Source organism: Bos indicus x Bos taurus, chromosome 22 (assembly GCF_003369695.1).
Source record: "Bos indicus x Bos taurus breed Angus x Brahman F1 hybrid chromosome 22, Bos_hybrid_MaternalHap_v2.0, whole genome shotgun sequence".
In the NCBI taxonomy this organism is placed as follows: Eukaryota; Metazoa; Chordata; class Mammalia; order Artiodactyla; family Bovidae; genus Bos; species Bos indicus x Bos taurus.
In genome coordinates this window covers 884,335-898,695 of record NC_040097.1, presented here as the reverse complement: position 1 = coordinate 898,695, position 14,361 = coordinate 884,335, and the positions used below count along the sequence as shown (strand labels likewise).

At 53.9% G+C, this 14,361-nt stretch overlaps 1 protein-coding gene across 1 annotated transcript in view; it reads right to left on the bottom strand.

Moving 5' to 3' along the window:
* The window catches only part of PODXL2 (podocalyxin like 2), a 50,510-nt gene that overhangs the window by 34,275 nt on the left and 1,874 nt on the right, over positions 1-14,361 (bottom strand). The window contains exon 2 of the mRNA XM_027523885.1: positions 10,831-11,109. Coding sequence (XP_027379686.1) covers positions 10,831-11,109 — 279 coding nt within the window. The remainder of the gene's footprint in view (positions 1-10,830; positions 11,110-14,361) is intronic.

Sequence of the window (14,361 nt, the reverse complement as noted above, 5' to 3'; positions counted from 1 at the left end):
TTTGCTTCTCTTCTTTTCACAGCTATTTGTTAGGCCTCCCCAGACAGCCATTTTGCTTTTTTGCATTTCTTTTCCATGGGGATGGTCTTGATCCCTGTCTCCTGTACAATGTCACAAACCTCCGTCCATAGTTCATCAGGCACTCTGTCTATCAGATCTAGTCCCTTAAATGTATTTCTCACTTCCACTGTTTAATCATACGGGATTTGATTTAGGTCATACCTGAATGGTCTAGTGGTTTTCCCTACTTTCTTCAATTTCAGTCTGAATTTGGCAATAAGGAGCTCATGATCTGAGCCACAGTCAGCTCCTGGTCTTGTTTTTGCTGACTGTATAGAGCTTCTCCATCTTTGGCTGCAAAGAATATAATCAGTCAGATTTTGGCATTGACCATCTGGTGATGTCATGTGTAGAGTCTTCTCCTGTGTTGTTGGAAGAGGGTGTTTGCTATGACCAGTGTGTTCTCTTGGCAAAACTCTATTAGCCTTTGCCCTGCTTCATTCCGTATTCCAAGGCCAAATTTGCCTGTTACTCCAGGTGTTTCTTGACTTCCTACTTTTGCATTCCAGTCCCCTATAATGAAAAGGACATCTTTTTTGGGTGTTAGTTCTAAAAGGTCTTGTAGGTCTTCATAGAACTGTTCAACTTCAGCTTCTTCAGCATTACTGGTTGGGGCATAGACTTGGATTACTGTGATATTGAACGGTTTGCCTTGGAAATGAACAGAGATTATTCTGTCGTTTTTGAGATTGCATCCAAGTACTGCATTTCGGACTCTTTTGTTGACCATGATGGCTACTCCATTTGTTCTAAGAGATTCCTGCCCGCAGTAGTAGATATAATGGTCATCTGAGTTAAATTCACCCATTCCAGTGCATTTTAGTTCGCTGATTCGTAGAATGTCGACGTTCACTCTTGCCATCTCCTGTTTGACCACTTCTAACACTGACGTTAGAGGAATGCAAATCAAAACTCAAAACAAGGTATCACCTCGCACCAGACTGATTATCATCAAAAAAATCCATAAATAGGAGACTTCCCTGGTGACCCAGGGGTTAAGAATATGCCTGCCAATGCAAAGGACACGGGCTCCATTCCTGATCTGGAAGAGCCCATGTGTTGTGGGGCCATGAAGCCTGTGCACCACAACTACGGAGCCCACATCAGGGAAGCCCAGAGCTGTAACCACTGCAGCCCACGTGCAGCAATGAAGACCCAGTGCCGTCATAACAAATAACTGAACTTAAATGTAGCAAAGAAGAATAATAAAGATTCACTGATTCTCACAGGTCACGAGTCACCCTATGTACAGGGATGCCAAAACCACCAGGTAAACAAGGTTGCTCAAACCTTTTCTTGAATTGCACTGAGTTGTAAGTGGAACTCTGTAAACTGGTAAATGACTTCTGACAAGTTTTCAAACACTTTTAAAAGAAAATCCACAAAGAAATGTTGGAGAGAATGTGAAGAGATGAGACCCCTCCTACAGTGGTGGGAATGTGAACTGGTGCAGCCACTGTGGGGACTCCTTAATAAAAACTAAAAACAGGTTGCCACACAGCCCTGCAGCCCAGTCCCGGGAACACGCCCAGAGAAGCACGTGGGCTGAAAGGCCGCGGGCACCCAGTGTTCACTGCAGCACCGTTGAAAACAGCACGACATGGCAGCGACCGAAACGGCCATCCACAGAGGGGAGGGCAAAGAGCATGTGGCTCACATGTACAAAGGCGGCATCACTGAGCCCCAGAAAGAACAAACGAATGCCATCCGCAGCAACACGGATGGGCCCGGAGACTGTCACTGAGTGAACTTAAGTCAGCGCCAGAAAGAGAAACATCAGGGTATCTCTTACATTCAGAAGCTAAAAAGAAATGATACAAATGAACTTGTTTATAGAACAGAAACACACTCACCAGCTTAGAGAAGAAACTTATGGTTACCCGTGGGGAAGCATGTGGGGGAGGGACAGCTAAGTAGTTCGGGATGACAGGTACTCGCTACTGTACTTAAAATGGAAAACCGTAAGGGCCTGCTGTAGAGTTCAGGGAACTTTATTCAATGTTACGTGGCAGCCTGGGTGGGGAGTTTGGGGGAATGGACACGTGTGTGTGTGCGACTGGGTCTTGTGCTGTCCATCTGAAACTATCACAATGCTGTTAATCAGCCACACTCTGAAACAAAAATGCTCAAATAAAAAAATAAAGAGTGCTCACAAAATCAACAGTGTAGGCACACAATGAACATTTGGTGAAAAACTTAGGAACTGAACAAAACTCATTAACTGGAGGCTAACTAACACAGAATGTAAAGGGAGGCGTCCTGACTCACACTCAGTTTGGCTTTATCACAGCACGTAAGCCGCATCCAGGCCTTTCCCCTTAATCTCACGACGGTGCTTTCCCTAAAAAGATCATGCCGCGTGATTTTCCCCCGAATGCTTCACCCCAGCTGTGCAGGCCTCTTTCCTGTTTATCACGGCTGCACTGAACTTTATTTCTGCTTCCAGGGCCAGCCATCCTCTCACGTGACCTTCAGTCTCGGCTGAAACAGTAATGAACTGATTCCTCTGTTGAAGACAAGGAATTAAAACCAGCATCAGAGCCAGTAGCCTTGAAAGATCATTTTAAACGTCCTTTAGGTTAATGTCAAATCACTGAAAACCGTCCCGAGTGCAACACTAAAGCGAGTTATTCAAAGGAGTATTAATACAGAAACATTGAGGAAACTCACAAAAGGTCTGTGTAGAACAGACATGCAAGCGGAGAAGCTTTCCGTGTAATTAAACACGACTTGTTAATGGTCAGACTCAGCGGTCATCACAGAAGTGTAAATCAGCCCGGGGACGGGTCTTGTGGATGGCAAGCTGACAACACAGGAGCACATCTCAGCGTCCACGTGGGGAAAGGAGGGAGATCCGGCTGAAGTGTAGAGGGGAGAGCGCACATGAGACCCCTGGGAGACAAACATCCTGAGGCTATTATTTCCAGAAACACACTCTAAGGAGACAATTATGGATGCTCATGACGCTCTGCTCACGCCACAATGCCACGTCACAGGGCAGGAGGCTGACTGAAGCAGCCAGCCCCTCCACACTTGAGGTGCTAATTCGGCCTCAAGGCTGAGGCTGAAGAGCTGTGTTTGCTGCCTTGGTAAGATGTGGGCAAGTGAAACAGCAAGATCTGTGCCTGCAAATGCCATTCTTCATAGAAGCTTACTTTATCTATCATCTGTAAAGGTAGAGGGTCCGGTAAGAAATGCACTAAAATGTTACCGCTCACTGCTGCTGCTGCTGCTAAGTCACTGCAGTCGTGTCCGACTCTGTGCGACCCAATGGACAGCAGCCCACCAGGTCCCGCCGTCCCTGGGATCCTCCAGGCAAGAACACTGGAGTGGGTTGCCATTTCCCTCTCCAGTGCATGAAAGTGGAAGTGAAAGTGAAGTCACTCAGTCGTGTCCGACTCTGTGCAACCCCATAGACAGCAGCCCACCAGGCTTCCCCGTCCCTGGGATTTTCCAGGTGAGAGTGCTGGAGTGGGGTGCCGTTGCCTTCTCCGGTTACCGCTCACTAGCTCTGGGTTAATGATGGGGCTGCAGATGCTTGTTTTTTTCTTTACCTTGCTGCAAGTTTCTGATTTTCATATAGGGACACTTACTACTAGTATAAAACAAAAATATGACACGCTTTTCTTTTCCTTTCTTTTTTTGGCGTCCAGGTGACGTGCTTCTGTCAGGAAACATGCCTGATGTGTGTGCAGCTACCCGGAAGGTCAAATCGCTGCACAGCAGACATGACCCACTGAGACAGCTGCGTAGAAACCACCCCCAGGTCCGGCAGACAGCTGCTGCGGTGACCTGGTGTCCACAAATTCACTCCAGACAGCGGCAACTCAAGCATTGCGAGGAAGGAGCTGACACAGAAGGAGCGGGTCCTGAAGCAGAGCCCGCAGGGCTGAGCCCCTGCCACCATCACCTGGGAACCTCCCTGCGCCGTCTCCCCCGCGACGAGATGTGAGACTAGTCAGGCTGCCATGAGGGAAAAGAGATCTTCCCGTGAAAATGATTATGGAGCAAAGCACTCAGGGGCGCCCCCAGTCAAGAGCATCACTCTGTCCCCCTCTGTCAACGGCACCTGGACCCTCCTTGGAGGGACCCTCCCACCCTCTCCTACCGGCCTAGGACATGGGGCCCTACGCTGGCCTCGGAGGGCTCAGGACCCAGACGAGGCCAGACCAAGGAGCCGCCCTGAGTCTTCTCCAGCTGAGCTCTCCCCACGCTGGGCTTGCCAAGTGAGAGCGGCTGGGAGCCTCACTCAGCAGCCACACAGGCCAGCCACTGAGGAGTGAGGACAGGGGAGGGACACGAGCCACGACGGCCGAGGCAGGTCCTGATGCCATCTCAGCAACGGACCCCCCCGTGCCTGGGCCGGACACTGATGCCGGGAGTTGGTGTAACGGCTGATACACACTCCTCGCACACAGGCCTGTAAGCTGGTCTGAGTGGGTTCCTAGAACGTGCCAGTCTTAGAGACTTCTCTCTCATCCCGTGGAGCACTAATCAGCTTGCTCACTGGGAAAATTAGAGCCACAAGCAGAGAACTTTGTTAAGGAGACCGGGAAACAAAAGCGTGGGGCGGCAGCAGGGCCGCCTGGGTGGAGGCGACCAGGGAACTAGTCCTGGTCACGGAGGCAGTGCATGAGCTAACCCACCAGGCTGTCGGCAGGCTTGACTCGCTGGTAGGGCAGGGATGTACATTCTACTGTTTTCCCTTCTTTGTTGAGACCAGTCTTTTCACCCAGAATGTCACAGAATCAAAGTATTTTAGAGCTGGGATAAGAGTTCAATCTATCACTCCCACGGTGTCACTTGAGGACAAAGAGGCTGATGCCAAGGTTAGAAAGGTCAAAGCCCTCATCACCGCCAGGCTGGGCCGTTAGGCCCCTGAGGACACTCCTGGAGCAGGCCTAGCTCCAGCTCCCGCAGGCCCGACACGCCAGAAACGAGGCACAGAACAGGGCCCCAGAACAACCATGCGCTGCTCCCTCTTTGCACACCCCACCGCAGGGCTCAGGGCAGGCCTGCTCAGGAGGCCCTGACCGCAGACTGGGTCTGCCGCACACGGGCCGCCAGGCCTCGGACGAGGCTCACAGCCTCTCAGCCTTGGCCCCACCCACTGGGCTGCCCCGCTGACCCACAGGGTGGCTGTGAAGTGCAGCGAACTACGCAAGGCGCAAATGCTGCGAAGAAACCGTGCCAAGTCCTGCAGCAGACCTAAGACACGACTGCCGGCTCTAGTAAAATCACTGAGCTGAGAGGCAACAGGAGAGAGCGAGCCAAGGTCTGGAGTCTGGCAGCGAGGGTTTACATCCTGGTTCTTGCACTTATTAGCTGGGCTGTTACCCAGACTCCACTAGCCTCAGTTTGTCCACTGGTCAAATGGGAATAACAATAAATAGCTCAATGTTTCTGTGAAGATTAAATGAGGTAACACACCACAACACCCAACTGGGCGCTTAGCAGAACTCGGAGTTGGATTCGCGGGTAGACGTCCTCAACACTGAAACGGCCCTGAGGCGGGACGGGCTGCAGCGCGGCCGCCAGCCACCGAGGTCACTGCTGCACAAGCGGTGTGCGAGCCTCACCCTGAACTCTGGGCAGACTCCCCACGTGTTTCCCCGACCTGAGCAGCAACCCCACGAATGATGCCCTCCCCGCTCCCGGAGACCCTGGAGGGAAGCCTCTGACCCTCTGGGTTGGGAGCAGAGGGCAAGAGGAGCGCATACACGGGCCCACCCTAGTCCGTGCTCTCGAGGCAAGACCCGCCTCGTACAAACTAGCCCCACAGCCTAAACACTCTGCACCTACCATGGCCTCAGGGCATAGCCCCCCCAGTCCGGCGGCCCTGCTTCCCTGTGCTGAGAACACAGCGGCAGGCCCGGCAGGCTGACCTCAGGGCCCTCGCCAGCACAGAGATGTCCCCGCCGGGGGGAGAATTAGAAAAAGGTGCGCCCTCCGTGCACCCAAGGGCCCAGCACAGGGACACAGGCTGCACTGCAGCCCCCAGGCCAGGGCGGAACCATCAGGGAAAGTGGCAGGGCCCCACCCCTGCGGGAGCCTCTCATGGGCAGTCTCTCCAGCCGCAGGATGGAGAGGTGGGGCAGGGTGAGCGTGTCCTGCGCCTGGGGTCAGGCTGGAGCCGTGGTCCGTAAGCAGATGCCGACTCTCGACACAGCTCCACCACACAGCAGCTGTGACCTTGACAAGGCGCTGAGCACCCCGTGCATCCTCAGTCTCACGCCCTCCCCAAGCAGGCTGACGGCAGGACGGAGGTGCCAGACAGCAAGGGCGTCTCCTGCAGAGCAGAGACCTGTGGCCTGGATCCCACGGTCCCCTTCCTTCAGAGACCTCCTTGGCCGTACAGAGAAGAGACTAAGCTGGGGAAAGCGCAAGGCTGTGGGCAAGCAGAGCAACAAGGGAGGGGCAAGGACGGAGCCCTCCTTGGTCCCGGCCCGAGCGGCCAGGTGTCTCCCCACCGTTCAGGGGTGAACAGCACAGACAGGGAAGCACAGTGTGTGCAGCCGCGGGAGGACCTGTCACACTCTGAGTGACGGCCAGGTACCGAGTCCCGGGAGGCCACTGGGAGGAGAGAGGCCATGTGAGAGCAGAAGGGGAGATGCGCGCAGGAGGCAGGGGCAGAGCAAACCTGAGCTCCTCAGGCCCTGGCCACCCCTCCGCTATCCCAGGACGGTCCAGGCGCACAGCGGCTCCTTCCCAATGGACCCTCTGAGCGACTGCTCCTCTCCCACCAAAACCCCAAGAGTCTGGACAAAAGGGAAGACCCCTCATGGCACCACTGAGGACAGGGAGTGCACCTCAACGAGGAGAGGACAGACCACCCAAAAGCGCCACCTCAGCCAGGCTTCCCGGGTGGCTCAGCTGGTAAAGAATCTGCCTGCAATGCAGAAGACCTGGGTTTGATCCCTGAGTCGGGAAGATCCCCAGGAGGACGGCATGGCAGCTCACTCCAGTATTCTTGCCTGAAGAATCCCATGGACAGGGGAGCCTGGCGGGCTCCAGTCCACGGGGTCGCAGAGGGTCAGACACAACTGAGCGACTGAGCGCGGCACAGCTGCTGCAGCCACAGCCCTCCACACGGATGAGCTCCATCCCCGCCTACACCCCAGCCCGAACAGATGACAGCCAGCAGACAGTTACAAGCAGAACCGAGGCTGAAAAAGAACAGAAGAAATAAAGCTGCATCTATCTCATACAGGGAAAGGCTCTTATAAACGAAACACATAAGCACATTTCAAAAGGAAGACTGTCAAAGCTTAAAGATTTTCACCTGTGTATATCAAGTATTACTATAATAAAAAGGAAGCAATAAACTGGAAAAAACTTTCTATTTATGTCAGACATAAGTTTGTATGCGTTTTATATAAAGATTTGCACAGTGATAAGCAAGCCTCAAAAACAATGGAAATGTAATAATAACAGTTAACATTTTCATGTTATCTCATAATATTACCGTGTGTTAAGCACTTCAAATATACTACTGCATTTAACCCTCACAATGCTGTGATACTATTTCCTTCCAGAGAACTCAGGCTTAGACTGCCACCTGCCCAAAATCACAGGGCTGGGACTTTGGACTCTGCCTGACTCCAAAGCTTGCTCTTAATTGCATGTGCTTCAAATCAAAACAACTGGACCATATAATACATTCAGTGCATACATTCAGTTAACTCACATACACTTCAGCTACAGTCCGGTGTTGTTTATAGTCACTCAGTTGTGTCCAACTCTGTGACCTCAAGGACTCCACCAGGCTCTTCTGTCCATGGGATTTCCCAGGCAAGAATACTGGAGTGAGTTGCCATTTCCTTCTCCAGGGGATCTTCCTGACCCAGGGACTGAACCCATGTCTCTGCATCTGCATTGGCAGGCGGATTCTTTACTGCTGAGCCACCAGAGAAGCCCCACAGTAAAAACTTACCAGCCGTTAGAGTTCTGTATATCAAACCAGCAAAGATGTCCAAGTCAGAGAACTCAGTGTCGGAGAGGGTCCAGAACCTGGCATTCACTCCCCCTGACGGGCATGCAACCTGGAGCACCCTTTCTGGAGGCCCCCCGACCACAATGACACAAGCCTCAGAAGAGGCCCGTCCACGTCAGGCCCACCCTGTCCTCTGCCGGGGACCTGGCCCGGGAACCGTCAGCAGCCCTGCCCAGACTCCTCGACAGGCTGGGGAGGCACCACCGGCAACAGGGACCCCGGAGGAGCCGGAGCGTGAGCACCTAGTCCCCGCCCTCGCCCCCATCACCCCACTGCTGGGGTCAGGACCCCGGATCCCCAGTCCCTCCCCACATAGGACAGGCTCCTGCCGTCTGTGCCTTTCTTTGCCCCCTGGGGGTGGGTGCTGAGCACTCTGCTGCCAGGAGCACCGGACTCCCCGGGGTGCCACCCCATGCTGCTCCCCTGGTGAGCCCACTGTCTATGAATGACCCTCCCTGCTCTCTGCTCCCAGGCGCTTCAGGAGCTGCAGACACAGCCAAGTCCAAGAACCACACCGCACACAACTCATCCCCAACTTGGCACAGAGACAGCATCGAGAAACCCTGGTCACAAAGCACGAATCACTTAAGAAGGTGGACCTCAAGTTCCTAAGGAAGACAAGCTCTGCTCAGGAGCACAACAGGGAGGGCCTGCAGACAACGCGGGCCGGAGTGCGCCTGCCGGCGCTGTCGAAGCTTGCCAAGAGCCCAAGGAGTCTGAGCCCCAGGTCCCCACGGGGGCAGTGCGCACTCAGGGGACTCACCTACCTGGCTCACCTGAAGCCTGGCAATGTGCTGGTACCCACATCACCAAGAGTCCCGAAGTCCCAGGCCAAGGCTCGAACCAAGGCCCAGGCACCCTAGCGACGGTTGCTGCTCTGCCAAAGGCGCCCAGGCTCCCAGGCTGCGAGTGCAGGCCGCCAGCTGCCAGTGTGAGGACAGGGGGACTGGTGTGGCCCCCGGGCAGCTGCCTGCACGGGGCCGCTGCCTGCACGGGGCTGGTGTGCTCCTGGACGTTGGTGCAAATAAACCTGAGGCAGGACGTGTCCAACAACAACAACAACCCCACCAAAACACAGCCTCCTCGGGTGCCTCAGTGTGAGCAGCACTTTACTTCTGGGACGCTGGGGTGCTGACTGACACATCTTTAGACCTAGCGATTTGACTCTAGAAGTTTATCCCAAGGAACAACCAGAAAAGTGCAAAGATACATACAGGTTTTTGCAGCGTCTTCCCAAGTGCAAACTAGGGCTCTCTGGCGTCCCGTGGTTGATAAGCCGTCTGTCCACACGTGGGACATGGGTGCCCTCCATGGTCTGGGACAACCCCACAAGCCAAAGAATTAAGCCCGGGCGCCACAAGTACCGAGCCTGTGCTCTTCGGCAAGAGGGGCCGCTGCAACAAGACGCCTGCACACCGCAATGAAGACCCAGCACAGCCACAGACAAAGCAAACAAACAAACGAACTGGAAACCACACATTCAGCAACAGGGAACCGCTCCACACCTGAGGAAATACTATGGACTCACTGAAAGCCAGGTTATAAAAGGATAGCTAACAACGTGGAAATAAGATATTTAAGAACGATCTTAAAGTGGAAAAAGACTCCAGTGTTGCATATAAAAGTGACTGAAGGCACGCAGCCCAAAATACCGGTGCTTATCATTTTTCATCGTGACAGCATGGGGGGGTTTCCTCTTTGTATTGTTTTTGTGTTTCCCACATTTTCTGTATTTTTCATGTATTATATTTGTAATTAGAAAACACAAACCCAAAATACATTTATTAAAAAAAAACCCAGGGCTAAACTCTGTAATGCCCAGCCCCAAACTTGGGCACCAGTCTGAGTGCCCAGTGCCAGCCAAGAGCCCCGCACAGCGGTGGCGGCTGCCAGCCAGGGAGCCCTGTCTCTCCGTCTTCAGCCGCAGCTGTGCGCCACTGAGCCTGGCCCGGCCCCGGGGCAGAGCCAGGGAAGGGCGCTCGGAACACCTGGCGGGGCTCAGGGACCCAGGGGCACAGGGACCCTTCAACAGAGACCACATGGCACAGAAGAGGAGCAGGCAACCAACCTGAGGCCTGGACAGACCGACGTTTGTGCTGCGCCTGGCCACCCCCACAGCTCTGTGACTGCAGGCCCGCCTTCTCCTCTGAGCCTCAGTTTCCTCACGTTCAGGATGGGGTTAACACCCTTCATCTCACGGGCTGTCAGCACTACACTCAATTATATGAGCACAGAACACAGGTCACTACACAGCTGTGAATATTACGAAAGGAAAAGGGTCCCTTGGGCCAGCAAGGCCCTCAGAGTCCAGAGAGCCAGCCTTGAGGTTCTGGAGGGCAGCAGAGGGTGAAAGCAGGTGAGGACGGAGAAGAGGTGGGATGCGGGCAAGCAAAGGGCCGTCGGGCATCGTGCCCGGCCTCCCGGCGGCAATCAGCACACGTCTTAGGAGAGACGGAGGCTTCCCTGCTGGGCCAGTGGTTAAGAACCCACCTGCCAACGCAGGAGACACGGGTTCCAGCCCTGGTCCGGGTGGCTCCCATGTGCCGAGGGGCAACAAAGCCCAGAGGCCGCCACCTCCACCGAGCCAGCACACCAGAGCCCGGGAGCCACAACTGCCGAGCCCCCGTGCCGAGAGCCTGTGCTGCAACAAGAGGCCACTGAAACGAGAAGGCTGTGCACCGCAGCTAGAGGTAGCCTTAGCTCAGCAGCAAGGACCCAGCGCAGCCAGAACACAGACAAACAGACCTTCCAGAAACAAGGGCGAGCGAGCACGATACCTGCAGTGGGTCCCAGGCCCAGACTGGACTCGTTGAGCGCGTCCTCCTCCTCCCAGAAGTACTGCGGTGGCTGCAGGATGCGGGACTCTTCGCTCTCCTCGCTGGGGAAGCCTGAGCCGGGGGCTCCCAGGCCAGCGCCCAGGCCCACGGCCTCGCTCGGCTCCTCCGAGTCCAGCGGCTCCAGGCCCGTGGGCAGCAGGAGGTCCAGCAGGGAGGTGGAGGGGAGGCCCTCTGAGCCGGGCTCCTCGGACCCAGCTGCACGCACACCCAGGGACGCTCCTGCGCAGACAGGAGAGCTGGGGGTTACGGGGAAGAGGGCGCAGGGTGGAGACCTGCCTGCGAGGATCAAGGGCCCAGGGCGAGGGCGGGGGCTTCGCGGACACTCCTGACACCCAAGGCTGCGGGTCAGAAGGGGCCCCGCTTTCCTGGACCCTGCACACACCCTGCTCCCCAGGCTCCTATCCCAGGCCGCACACTTTCCCAAACTGCATCAAGAACTCGATCTGCGTTTCAGCAACACAGGGTGTTTAAGACCAAGTGAGGTGGTCACAGGTCAAATTCATCCCAGACTGGAACCCTGGACCCTCTATCCTAATTTACAAAACAAAAAACAGTAAAATAAAGGGGATCTTCTTTTTCCCGTCTCTCTCACTTCCATTCATTACGAACAGGAAGCAGCCCTATTTGCTGGTTTTATGATGTATACTAACTACAGAAGTATCACTAACTTGCTGTAAGTCTTCAGACCTCAGTCTCATCTGAAAAGTGAGGAAGGCGGGTGAAAGGGCCTCCACATTCTCTTTTCCAGACGGATATTCAATGATGCGAGAAAGAGGGAACTGCAGGAGCTTTTTCCCGCTCTGTGCTTGGAGTGCACTGTGATAGGACTTGACAGAGTCCGTGGAAATGTTTAGTCATGTAAGTGTTATCTGGGCTTCCCTGGGGGCTCAGATGGTAAAGAATCTGCCTGCAGTAAGGGAGACCTGGGTTCAGTCCCTGAGTTGGGAAAATCACCTGGAGAAGGGCAGGGCAACCCACTCCAGCATTCTTGCCTGGAGAATCCCCATGGACAGAGGAGTCTGGCGGGCTACAAAGAGTCGGACATGACTGATTAAGCACAGCACACAAGCATCATCTAAATTTTAATGCTTACAAGCACCTTAGGCAATAGTAGGCCCTAAGCCCAACAAGTGGCCACTAAGGAAGACAGATGTTTCAGACTCAGAAGCAAGTTCTACCAGAAACAGAGAACGCGTCCAGAGAGAGACAGGACAGACAAGATACACTTGAGTCTAAGGAAAGCAGCCTGGGGTACCGGGAAGGGGCGGAACAAAGTAACAAGCGTCCGCGGGAGGACACACGGGCCTTGCGGTCAGACTCAGGCTGCTGCAGGAGCAAGGCAGGCAGGGGCTCCGGCCTGTGGCTGAGCGACTGGGGGAGTGTCGGCCCCCCATCACCCGTACAGCAGGATGGAGAAGCCCCCAGACGCGGGGCCACCGGGAGAGGTCAGCCCCCTTCAGCGTGCAGTCTGCACGCTGAAGGGCAGACTGCAGACTGCTCGTGGACGTGGTCTCCTCTTTATGGAGAGCAGGGAAGCAGGGCATTCTTGGCCAGGAAAAGAGAACGTTTAAGAGCGACAATGGTCAGGGTCTTCAAACACATTTAAACAAAAAGTTGCTGTGAATAATGAAGACCAGTTACTCTACGTGACTTCAGGGAAAAACAGGAAGAAACAGACGCTGTCAGAGCCTCAGACAGAGTTAACCAGAAGCAGGTGACACCCGTGGGCACCTGCATCCGTCCGCCTAAGTCCTCCTCCTGCTTCCAGGCTCAGCTCCAAACAGCCGCCCCAGCTCCCTGGGTCCAGGCTGCAGCCCCTCCACGACCACTGGCTCTTCACACGTCACTGCACTCTCCTCACTGCGCTGCAGCAGACCACCGGACAGCCCCTCACTCAACGGTGAACATGGGACTCACCTTTGTCGTGACCGGGCCTCAACAGTCTCTGAAGTATCACAGGAGCTCAGGGTGTGTTTGAGTAAACAACCAAATAAATTAAGACATACCCTTTCCCTATGGCTGATTCATGCTGATGTTTGGTAGAAACCAAAGGGATTCTGTAAAGCAATTACCCTTCGATTAAAAATAAATAAATTTTAAAAATAAGAAATACCCTTTTGTTTTACAGAGAGATAACAGGCCTAGTGAGATTAAGGTCAAATAACCAGGTAACAGAATTGCTGTCATTAGCCAGCTTCTCCCCACAAGAAGGTCCAGTGGATGCTCCCTGAGGAAATGTCGGAAAGCTGCTCGTGTTCTTCTTCCTAAGGACACATAAGGAGAGAGCACCTGGCGTGACCCGATGCCTCACGGGATCTGAGGAGCAAGGAAAGAGCTGGATGGAAGAGACCCTGTCCTCCCAGCACCCTGCTCAGGGTCCCCACCAGAAACCCAAAGCACAGGGTGGCTAAGAGTGTAGGGGTCTTTCCTCCTGTTCCGAAAGACCTCAAGTCAGTGAAGTGATCCCTTCCTTCCACCAAGATGCCCCTTTATCTACATTTCTGCCTGGACCCTGTGTCTAGAAGTAGGTCATCTATCAGCCCTACTGGAGTAAGACTTATTCTCTAATTTTACAAAGTTAATCACAATACACAAAACTGTCAATCAGATACGATGCCAGGTAACTTTGGTTTCAGGTATGCTGCAGCGTCTTACTGGAGGTTAACATCTGCACTGGACTTCCACTGCTCAGAAGAAAGCAGTCCACCCCCGCCCCCAGCTCCTATTCTGGTCACTTACTATGCCAGGCCTCCTCTAGAGACACAAAGGGGAAGAGAAGACAGCCTCTGCCCTTGGGGGAGAAAGTGCTCTTTGAAAAATGGAATGCCCGGTTATGTAAGACACCAGGTGATACAACAGGTCTACTTTCAGATGTGGCTTCCCCAGGTTTGGGGAACCAAACACCACAAGACAGTAACCTGGAAAAACTCAGGCAGTCCAGGAAGAAAAAACTCAACTGATGAGAAATGTCTGCAGTAATTAAGTAACAAAAACTGCACAGGTTCCCAGGGACCAGAGCAGCCTTCTCTGTGAGGTGAAGCCCTTTATCCACCTACTGAGAGAGACATTACTTCAGTGTTTTAGAAGAGCAATAGACTCTCTTAAGAATCCTTGGAATTTTACCCTCCACGAAACCACCAGAGGACCAAACGTGCTGTGCCTCTCCACAACCTGAGAGCTGCCTCTCCGAGGCTAAGGGAGGTGAGGGAGGAGGAGTCTCGGCCACACAGTCCTCAGTCCTGCCACCAGGAACCTGTGTCTGTCCTGCTGACTTCTTGCCTCTGGGGATGAATCTTTAGCCCGTGAAGCTCTCCATGCAGAGCGCTGTGGTCTGAGGAATCCGCTAGGGTCTATTGTGACCATTCCCCTGACTAAGGGGGCCCCATTCTCCCAGCCTCTCCCCTCCATCTGTCACCTGCGGAGAAACCACAGTTCGTCCTGGTCTATCTTTCCCAACACTCTGATAGGAAT